Below are 12,017 nucleotides of genomic sequence, written 5' to 3'. Positions count from 1 at the left end.
CAAGTTCTGCAAAAATGATACCTGTCACAATATGGTCTATATCACTGAGGATAATTTACAAACATTAATAAGAAATGTGTTTTTAAAATAAAAGTTAAGTCAGAAGAATCAAAACAGCGTGCACACATGAATGTATGCACACACACAGAGTCTGAAAATTAAAAGGCAAATTGAAAGTGGTCATTAGTGACCCAAAAATCACATATGGCTGACTTAGGGGTCCCACAGCAACCGTTGATGATTAGGTGTAACTAACAGTATTCTCATAACACTGAAAAATTCTGAACAGTTCAAGGCAATCCAACTTTTTCCCTGCAGCCACATGCTTTTGAAGTAGAATTGATATTTGTTGTACCTCTTTCTCATGATCTGAAAACCAGCTGGTGTCTTTACTGGAGCCTTGAGGCAAAATACGAACATCCACCAGAACAGCAAAGTTCCCACACTGAAAAAAAAAAAAAAAAAACAAAGAAGAAAAAAAAAATGTTCAACTGTAGCTGCTAGGAAGCACATATTGAGCAGACAAGGAGGTAAACAATCAGGTAAGCATGTGTGTCTGATTCAGAGATACAGCAGGCAGAACATAAAACTGAGGAAGTTTATGAAGTATGGAATTACAAATTTACCATTGTTTGTGGGCTTAATGAGAAACAAGAGCACTAGACCTATCTTGAATTGCTCACAGGAAAGTTTAAATAACAAGCATGAGTACATGGAATTTTCTTCTGCAATCCGTATGCCATTTTTAAATCTGAGTTCGTGCAAATTTTAACATGTGAAAAATTTGCTATTCCTTCACTGAACTCCCATCATTCTATTTCCTAAGAATTTAGTACCATATTACTTATCTAGTTCGTATTTTAAACTTACTAACTGCTTAAAAACTCAGACTCTTCAGAAGTCTTTTTCTCTCTCCAACCTACCTAATGTAAAGAACAGCAAGTCTGAAGAACTTATGGTAACTACCTAATATTCATTGACATCTGTCATTTAGCCAAGTCAATATTTTGGTTAAACAATACTAAGGTAGTATATATAGTTGTTAGGATGATACAGGCTACATTCCAAGACACACAAACTATTTCTGAAATTCCTTGGTACGCTTTGAGGATAGTGTGACATACGAGGTTTAATTATTTTCCTTCGTCAGTTGGTCAGTCATTACAATGACCTTCTAATACAAGGCAGAGTGAACAGCACAAACACATCTCCTTAGTTCTGCTTGGCACTAACTAGCAAGGGAATACTGCCTCTTTTCATGCACAGAGGTATGGTGCATTACAAGCTAATGCTTCCCCTTTCTCCTACAGTAACACAGCGCCAAATCTCACTCGGACACCCTTTAACTAAACAACTTGCAAGGTAAAAGCCAATTTCATCATTCTGTGTTGGCTGTTTGTGCCACACTTGTGATGCAAGAAACTCACTCTGAGAAGACTGGACATGTGCGGTCACAGCAATTGCACATCCGGAATGTCTGATGGAATGGAAACAACATCCCCATTCCAGACAAGTCTCAAATGTACATGTACAATCCAGCGTTAGATTGGTCTCATTTCCAGTGGACGTTGCAGCGCACGCTTCCTGTCTTAACTCACTCTCTCCCTCCCCATTTTTGCTCTTCTCTGCCAAACATCTGCAAACACCACACCAGAACTCAAAATACTCTAGAATTAGTTCTAGAAATAGTATGATACATATTTTTACACTACAGTTGTAAATCATCTACAGTCTCAGAGGCACATCTATATCTTAAGCTTATGGTATAACAGAATTACAGTCTTTGAGGGTGCCCTTACCTGTACCGTTAGTACAGACAAAGAACAACAAGATTTAGCATCAATTTTATTAATCATGACAGCGTATTTGGCAAATTAGAAACCTCTGTTTATAAAACATTTAGATCTGTACATTATCCATGAACAGAAATATTTAAATAATTATTTAAATATAATTAAAATATAATTTGTGACTAATGTTGTATTGTAACTAGAATGCAAAAGTTTTGCAAACGAGACAGGCATTGTGAAATCATTTTGAGAAACTTCTAGGTTACTTATAGGTATCAGTCACTGAAAGAACAGAATGCTTTGATCTATTTTATCAAAAGGCTTCTCTTTCCTCCAGAGAACCAAGAATTACCAGATGGCTGCAACAGCAAACCTCTCCAAGCTTTAAATTGATGACAAAATATCTCTCAAGAATCTCTGGTGAATCATCAGTCAGCTCCAGCAAACTTTTGAGTTGACTACTGAACTTCAAAGTTAGAACACACTGCCTATTATGAAGAGAAAGCCAGTAAATTATTCATGGTTCAGCACTTTTAACAATGAACAAGTATTTGATACATCAAGAAAATTCAAATTATCAAATGCTACATGTTAACTTGCATCATTTTCTATTGACTACAGAAACTTTACACATTAATATAGATGCAAAGTATAGACTTGTTTTTCAAGGACAGATAATGTTTGTAATTATTTTCTTTCAAATGGCAATATCTGTCTCATTTGCAAGTCTTGAAACAACAGGGAAAAAAGAAAATAATGAACCATATTTGAAACTATATAAAGAAACAGTTCAAAATTATCTTAAAATATCACAAACAGACCAAATATTTGCAGTACTTCAAAGAAAAACAAATATATGCAAATGAAGCTTAAATCCTTCTAATAGACAAGCTTTCTCAATGAAAGATTTCTACCCTTCTGAGTTTTGGAGTGCTGTTCTTGTAGACAGCATACCTGGGACTACTTCAACATCCAAAAGCCAAGGGTTTTGCCACTCAATTAGAATATCTTTGGGACAGGACACAAGGAAGCATAACTGTCACAGACAAAGAGGAATAGGGGGAGTAAGAGAACACAAGCACAGGATCTTTCTGAGTCTTGTTACCTCCTGTTTTTCCTAAGTCCTGAACACGATATAAACAATAGCTCCCATGGAAACTCCTTTGCACTCTCAAATTATACAATACATCATATACCCTACACCTGTATTTACACTTTATATGCCTTCACATGGTACCACTTTATATGTGATATTTACACTAAGCAGCTCAATACAGCTTTGGCTGCTCCAGCAGCATAGTTCTGTGTACAGACTAAATTCCAATACAAATAATTACGCGGAGCAGAGGGAAGTGGAAGAAAAATGTCAACTGGTTATATTAACAGATTTGATGATCTTATAAAAGTTTCTAAATTTTAATTTTTATTCTGAAGTCATGCAAATCCATGAAAATACTAGCTTTTATTTTAGAGGAAATGTAGCATTTCCAGTCATTTTGGGTGCAAGAAGCAACTCATGCACTGTAATTGAAAGGCAAACAGGAACGGGAATTTCTAATTTTATGTTTTCAACCTTAATCTCAAAATTTGCCCTGGAAATTATTTTTAGAGGTGCGATCATCAAAACTGAAACCCGACTTCCTGATTTGATGAGAAACACTTTTGTCAAGAATCAACAGAAAAACATTTCACTGAAAAACTAAAGACAAACAGATGCGCCAATTTGATATTCTCCATAACTCTAGAATCCAAAACCTCTTCATTTTTACAAGCTGTTTTTCAATGTTAACATACTTACTGTAAGAGTCTAATAACATTCACTGTGTTATTAAACAAAGGGCTTTAAATGATCTCAGAACGTTGTTAGTGTATTGTACAGCAACAACATCTAATTCAGAACATATTTTCAGAAATCAAACTGTTTATACAAATACATCAAACACTTCATAGATTCTGCAAATGGAAAAGAACCAGACACGTAACGCAAACAGAATGAATACCAGCGCAAAGTGGTAAGTCAGTCAAGGAAAGTCATCTGCTCATAATGTGTTAAAGCCTTGGCCCAGGATAAGCACATATTAGATGGTGGATTATTATCTCAAATCTACCAATATGCAGATAAACCCAAACAAATAATTTTTACTGCTATACTCATCTCTACAGTCAGGGTGTTCCTACATGGGTATACGCATTTCTTTAAACTGCATCACTTCAAATAGCATAAAAACAGCCATTACAAACAAAAATACGTGGGATGCTGGGGCTAAGCATGGTGAGTTTGTACTCAGTTACATCATTCAAAACGTGCTGTATCATTAAAGCAGACAGGACTGGACAGCCAGCCTCCCAAGACACATATTAGCATTTCCCATTTCTGTGATTATTCTACAGATGTGGGCTGTAGGGTCAGAATTAATTGAAGCTTAGTTGAAAAGGAAACATATGATAGTTTGGCTAGCTTTTGGGGGCAGGCGGGAAGGAGGCGAGCTGCAACTGTCACACATGCTTTCACTTTCCAGAAGATAGCTGCAAACACAGGTGACACCATCAGTGCAATGGTAGTAGTTGGCTTGACATTTGTTGTCTCTGGTTCAGATCAGAATGGTCTATGTAGTACCAAAAGCTTGGGGAGTTTATTAACTGACCTACAGAAAGACAGTACCATTCTCCATAAGCCCTGCTTTGTCAATAATCAATTTTAATTAAAGATTATTTTGAAACACATTTCCCAGTTCCACTGTGAGAAGCATGCCCAACACTGTAAAACTTAGTTCTCCAAGCTAAGCATACAGGGACTGCTTCTTTCTAATGTTACCTCTTCCCTTAAAGTTGTGGTATTTAGTTACAGTGATAATTTCATTCCACTCTCAGATGATGTCAATAGTTCAAAAAAATAGACTAGATCCTGATGATCACTCAAAAACGTCACGATGCTGAAAAGGGCTTCCAAAGGCATAACTGATAGGAGGTATCTTCAGTCTCCAGGTGGTAAAAGAATGGCTAAGAGATTTTTTTTGGGGGGGGGGGGGGCAGGGGGGGGGGGATATTATGTGGAATGTCTTATAATAAACAGGAAAATTGTAATATATTCCATCCTTCAAGTTCTTTCTAAAAAATCAGTAAATTTTCTACGTTGAATTATCCAAGTTCAAACATCTACAGCATTAAGTACAACTACATATTGTCACTGGCCTGTACACTGTGCCAACTATATTATGACAATGTATGGACACTCTCTTAACCTTTTCCAGGCTTTTTAAAGCAAAATTTGTTCTCCTCTTCTATCTTCCTGACCCCAAAGAAAATCATAGAATCATTAGGTTGGAATAGACCTCTAAGATCATCAAGTCCAACTGTTGACCTAATACCACTATGACATGTCTTCCTTTTGTTTATATATTAGCACCAATGATTTTCAGTATTTTGGATCTTTTTCTCTTCCAGAGCAACAGCAACAGACAAAAAATCATTTAAGTGAGTGTACAGCACAGGAGAGGTATTTGTCAGTACACAAAATCAATTTACTTTTCATTTACAAGCATGTCTAGAAGCTCTATGATTTAAGGCAATATACAGAGTTTCCCAAACTACAGGACACACTTTTTCAGGTAGTCAAATACCTCAAACTGCATAAACTCACAGCTCAGGATAGCTCTTTATGCCATCACCACTGTTGATGGCTATACGGGAGCAAAGAAGGTTTGGTGACACCTGACATCATACATTTTTCATTCTTTTAAGAATTAGATGAAGTTACAATTTGACATGGGCACAGCACCTGCTAAGAGGAACTTGTGATAATAAATAATTTTACCAGCTGATTTAGAAAGAGTGCAGAACAGACTAGAGAGAAGGCTCCAGAAGAAGCCACAAGCACGAATCCTCAAGGAATTTATAATCCAAGTCCATTCTTCAGAATGCTTAACAAGCAAAAGTCAGAGGTGGGTGTGTACTGTTGACCTCTTGTCTTTTCTGAGTAAGAACCACTTGGTTCTGGAAATTTTTAAAATCTTGTAGCTTGTTATAAATATTCCCTGGCTCTGAGGAGACAAGTCGTAACCCAAAACCATCCTCTGCACTGAGCCATTCACTATATTACTGGAGAATCCACAGCTGCTTGTACTAGATGCAAAATTTGGGCCCCTCTCTACAAGAAGGACACTGAGGTGCTAGAGAGGGTACAGAGGTAGGCTACCAAGCTAGTTAAGGATTTGGAGCATGTCTCTCATGAGGAACGGCTGAGGGTTCTGGGGCTGTTTAGCCTGGAGAAGAGAAGGCTGAGAGGAGACCTTATCGCTGTGTACAACTACCTGAAAGGAAGTTGCAGCAAGGCAGGGGTCAGTCTCCTCTCCCTAGGAACAAGCGATAGAACAAGGGGAAACGGACTTAAGCTGCACCAGGGGAGTTTCAGGCTGGATATTAGAAAGAATTTCTTTACTGAAAGGGTTGTCAGGCATTGGGACAGCCTGGCCAGGGAGGTGGTGGAGTCACCATCCCTGGAGGTGTTTGAGAGACAGGTAGATGTTGTACTTAGGGACACGGTTTAGTGGTGTTGGTAGAGGTAGGACAAAGGTTGGACTCTGCGATCTTGAAGGCCCCTTCTAACTAAAGCTACTCTATGATTCTATGATCTTGACTCACAAAAAGGAGAAAAGATGGAAGATGTGCACAACTGGAAGAGTAATTAGAAACTCATACGCACAGACTTAAACTCTGCTATGTTTCAGAAAACTTTACAGCATCTGGGCTGTATATTGCAGTTTTGCAAGTGTCCAGCAAACAACAAGGCTTTGGAAATCTCAAATGGGATTCTATTTTATTTACTAGAGTTGTAAAAAAGCTTTGACAAATGGCTGGTCTTGTTAAAGAAGGATTATAATCATCAGCTGACATTGCCTAGATCTTTAGCCCCCTGCTTTCAAAAATCTATGGGATCACTCTGCAACTGTAAAAAGCGACCAGCAGATCAACAGCAATGGATATGGGGATTTAACTTGAAGATCTATCCTCAAAGATAACTGTACTAAATTATATACAGATTCAGCAGAATTGGACAATGTAAAATGCATTCAGACTTTCCAAAAGCAGGGAGGAAATTCCCTCTTTTATAACCTGATAACAAGTTATATTTAAGTAATCTTTCGGAAGTGGCTGGCTTGCTTTTTTAGGAGTATAGTTTATATATGAGAAATTCCTAAAGGGAGGAGTGTTTAATTTTCTTGTGTTTTAGTGGAAGAAAAGAAGCAGTTATCTGAAAATTCAATCAATGAGCTACAGAAGCATTAAGATCATATTCAGAGGTTCCCATGCCAAGTGAAGAGGTGCAAGCAGAGAACAAACCTTTAAAACAAACTTTTGAGAAATGTGGTCTGAGAACGCAACAAGAATCTAGGATGCAACATCAAGGCAATATTTTAGAGTCTTAGAAGATGCGGATGGACAGGATATTAAACATAAGAAATGATGGGAAAAAGAAAACAAGAAATACTTATGAATGATTCAACCCTTAGGAAAATGTAAAGAAATCTAAGTAGTTTCAAATCTGATGGAGGTGAGTATGATACTGGAGACTTGCAAATTAAGGACTAACATGCTCTTGTTAAAGCACATAATTGCAAGAGATCCACCCAAATAAACAGATTAAAATAAATTAATCAAGACAACTCCTTCAAGAACACCCTAAGTATCTGCTGAGGTAAAGGATCTGCACATTTTTAACAACATAATGCTTCAGTGCAAACAGAGCCCTTCAGTTCATCACCCACAGTCAGGCTAAGGAGTAATTACTTAATCTAAACATCTGAACTGGTCTTGGAAAACTGCTCTATCAGGTACAATGTGGAAAAAAAAAAAAAAAAAAAAAGAGGCCTAAATTGCATGAGAGAATTAAGCTTAATTTAGGTTGTCAATCTGTGCTGGTCTGATCCCAGTTCCGTAGGAGGTTTTGTAGCCTACATACTGAAAGGAGCCATGAAGCTGGAGCTCAAACAATTGCAAAAAAGCAAGTTTTTCCTCAGGGCAAAGTCTCCCAGTAACAGTGCAATCTCAACATTGTTTTGAAAGGATATATACCATGTCCCTGCCTGTGTTAGAACTGATCCAGAAAAACAGAAATAGCAGCACAGTATTTGTTCAAGATAATAAAAAGATAATTTGAGATTCCAACAAGCTGTTTTCATCCTTTTGTCGTAAAAAATTATGGTAAAAACTATGGTATTTTATAAATCATAGCTAGTAAGCAATGAAGAAATATTAATCTCTGCAGCAACTTGTATTTATGACACTTTGGGTTGGAGAGGGTGAGAGGCAATATTAACTGGATAGCTGAACGTATTCACGATCTAAATGCAATTAATTCTTAATCGTAAATTTTAAGGGCTTGGACACACCAATGGAGTGCCACAGGATAACATGTTACTGTGTTTCACCTGATCTTTGGTAAGTGGGTGCAGACACAGATTAGAGCTACCTTACCTAGCTCTCACCCTAAGATATCAATGATAAATTGTATTGCTATTATGAAAGTGATTCATGACAAGAAGAATGGCCTTGTCACTGCTGAACTAAACTAGAATTTGGGATATCCTCTGTGGTTCTATGAAGTCAGTGCTGGGATTTAGTTTCTTACCTAGGCGGAAAGACAAAGGAACTAGCACACACCCTATATAAAAAGCTCTGCACGCCTGAATCATTCATTTTATAATGATCAGATACTACAGGAATAGGTATCATCACACTGAGAACCAGTAAACCTAACAGTGATCATTACTTCCTTTGATTTCTGCATTGTAGATCAGAGAAATACTTAGTTCATTATCAGCTTCTTCAATACTTCTTCATAGTAACTAAACTGAATTTCAAATCCAGCTGTTTCTAACCATTCTAAGTCTAGCAATTGGTTAAAACAACTGGAATGACTAGAAGTCATAATACATAAAAGGGCTTGCTTAAAGTCCTGCTAAGAAACAGTAGCGATGACTAAATCTTCAACAAACCTAAAAATCAGGAACAATAAAGTAATAGTATAATTTTCTGAGGAAATTACAGCCAGTAATAAAAAGGTTTGAAGACCTTTTTCAGACTTTTAACTTGTTAAATAATTTCCACAGGTTTTCACATACATGCTCTACATGCTAAATTTTGATATTAATGAGCCAAACTTTAACGTATAAACAAAAGATCATCAAGTATGTATTGGCAAGCTACTGATGTATTTGTTAAGTGTATGAAAAGAAGAACCAAACAGGAGAGCTAAGTAGCTTAGTAATGTACCACTTGATTTTATGTGTTTCTGCATATGCTAGTCATGACTAGAAAATTAAGCGCAATAAAAGTTAAGGTAAAAAACACACCACCCTCAGTATCTTTTGATGTAAACTCTGTCAGAGGAAATAAATCCAGCCATTGGATGGCATGGAAAAGACAGTTTACAAAATTCTTGTAAGGTGAAGACGAGATAAACCACAATGTTTGTTTCGTGAGGTAATGTGCACATTACTAAGATGAAGGGAGCAGCAGCTCTCAAGCATATGATGCATCCAATAACATATTTCTTGAGTTTATTGTACAACAGCTGCAGGGATGGGCCGACTTCCCTCTCACAAAAACAGAACGGGGAAGTGAGGGCAGGTCCCACGCAGGAAATTGTTCCACGTTCCCCAACTTTGCAATTATTTCACAAAGCCTCTGACTCCTTTTTATACTAAGAGACAAGGTCACGCCTGCCCTAAAATTTACTTCCTTCCCTGCCTCTCATGAAGGTGTTACCTACCGCAGCACACAGCTACTGAAGTGGGAAGCAGGAGGCAAGAGAAAACCAAACCAAACATCTGCAGTCCATGCTTCAATATTAAATATTTGCAGATGTTCAACCTTTATGCCAAAATAATTTAAGAGATTAAAGATACATTGATTACACATGCTCAGGCTTTAAGACAAATACATAAAGCAAAAGTATTTTTTATTTGCAAAAAAGGACTAGCAAGGCAAATTTCTTAATATTGTTACATTTCCTTAAGTGGCTGAAATGCTACATTTTCCAAGCATGTAAAAGAAGTACTTTTTAACTAATTTGTCTTTGAAACAAAGCTAAGCCAGGAAACTTTCAGAACCACACGAAAGCTTTTTCAGAAATAATGTAAGAAAAAGTGCTTCACTACTGAAAAAGGTGTATTACAAAAGTAACACCCATTGGACAAAATCCTTCTATTAAGTGGGAGCATCAACACAAAGCAGAGGAAAGCTCAACAAAATAATCAATGCTTTATCTACAAAGGTACAAGGGAAGAAACAGACGAGCCTTGCAAGTCAACAAGTGATGCTCTAAATCATATTGTTGAAATAGCAGAATGAAACGGATGGAGAACACATTGTATTTCATAATATAAACAGATCAGCAAAAGCCTCAAGGAATTACCAGCTGGGAAGCAAAGTAATGTAATTTTTTTTTTCACTGTCCAAAGGAAGAAATCATTGTCAGGTGGCATTGAACAGAGTATGTAATAAATACACTTTGTGCATAAATGAAAAATGGATACAAAATGAAGAGGAGCAACAACTGTTTTATAAAAATATGTAAAACATTAACATAGTTGAACATTGAAGAGTTAGTGACAAGCAAGAATGAGCTGTGAGACGTACCGCTGATTCCCAGTGGAGCTTCGTCACTAGACAGGCTGCTGATACTAAAACATAACCTGCTAAGGAAGCTATTTCCCCATTTGTCTGTCCTTGCCCATTCTGCCTCCATCTTACTTTTTCCAGGGGTTACCGCTTACAGGACTGAACTGACCCCTAACTAAACCCATTTTGAGACAACATCTGTTTTAATATGCATATTAAAAACCACTGAGTTTGACTGAAATAAATATGGAGTGACTAATCTATCTCTCCTAGCAAACTTCAGAATTGGTAACCTCTGGTAGGAGAATAGGGTAATGAAAAGCAGGTGATGGATGACTAGACCTTAACTTAAATCAGATGCAGCTGAAAAAGTACACCTGAGTGTTCTAACATCAGGCCTTCAGGAGGAGCCCAGTAACACATCACCTACATATGAGGAAGGCAGATGTGTACAGCATTAGATAGTACATATTAATCAGTATTTACACACACCTAGAAGGCACATCAAGAATTTGTAACAAAAAACCCAAACAAACCCAAAAAACCAAGAGTGAATCCTTCTGCAAATATTCCTCTTTCTACAACTCAGTTTCTCAGGTTGGGGGATTAAGTGTCTATAATTTTTCTTCTAAAGATTTGTAAAAATGAGTTAATCCACTCAAGTCTCTTCCACCAGGAGAGAAGATCCAAACTAAGTGCAATTGTTTTTAATTTGAAAACAAACATTGAATGGACACAGAAAGAAACAAACTGTGTATACTTTAAACAAATATAGGCTAATTATAACTGGTTTTGTCAGTTTCTGTAATTCCTTTTCACACTAAGTGCATTGATAGGTATTATATTCACATGTGGTCAATCAAGTATTGAAAACCCAAGGGAAAATGCTTGTACTTAATACAGTGTATAGACAGTAGGGTTAACACACTGCTCATTTTCATCTATTATGAAGTATAACAGAAACAACATGCTCCCAAGACTTCAGAGAAGTCCTATTTCAAAGCTGGAAGGTGGGGAGGAATGGCAAGGAGGACTGAATTATTCTCAAAAAATATTTATCTATTTCACTGAGATCAAAAAAGCTGTTGCCTCAAAGAAAAAAAAAAAAAAGGACATAATTTTAGTAATGTTAAAAAGAACTATCAATACCTAGGATTTCAACTGATATTTGGGAATGCATTTAAAAAAAGTTGAAGCTTTAAATTTCAAAGCCAATTTTTTTCTAATTTCCCGTGGATTATGTTACTAATTGAGAATATGTGGGAAATATTTCCCACAATTATGTTTACAAAAGTCAAGTTCCAGTGATAATTAGCAGCTATCCTAACACACGTGGAAAACATTAAAATCACTTGAAATGATAAATAGTGTTGATTTTATGTAACAAAATGTACACTTTAAATACATAAAAAGTTATATTGGGTCAATCCCAAGGTCCACAATGACCTGTATGCTCTGACACCAAGTAGTAGTAGATGCCTACAGGAAAAGGTTAAAAAAAAAAAGCAAATAATGATACTTTCCTCAGTAGATGTATTAAGACAGTCAGCAACACGAGATTCTGGAGGTTTCTATCCCATAGGCTGTATCTTTATTTAGAAGGCA

The 12,017-nt window shown here is 36.7% G+C and overlaps 1 protein-coding gene across 3 annotated transcripts in view; it reads right to left on the bottom strand.

Annotated features, from left to right (window-relative positions):
• The window catches only part of SLX4IP (SLX4 interacting protein), a 78,055-nt gene that overhangs the window by 38,050 nt on the left and 27,988 nt on the right, over positions 1 to 12,017 (bottom strand). For 2 of the 3 annotated variants that reach the window (XM_086460823.1, XM_086460822.1), the window contains exon 3: positions 356 to 445. In XM_086460823.1, coding sequence (XP_086316949.1) covers positions 356 to 445 — 90 coding nt within the window. Of the gene's footprint in view, positions 1 to 355; positions 446 to 1,427; positions 1,499 to 12,017 lie in introns of those variants that run through there. The other variant, XM_086460824.1, reaches the window with a different exon arrangement.

This window comes from Leptosomus discolor, chromosome 2 (genome assembly GCF_034619465.1).
Source record: "Leptosomus discolor isolate bLepDis1 chromosome 2, bLepDis1.hap2, whole genome shotgun sequence".
NCBI lineage: Eukaryota > Metazoa > Chordata > Aves > Leptosomiformes > Leptosomidae > Leptosomus > Leptosomus discolor.
Note: the sequence above shows the minus strand (reverse complement) of the source record. Positions and strands in the feature narration are given on the sequence as shown.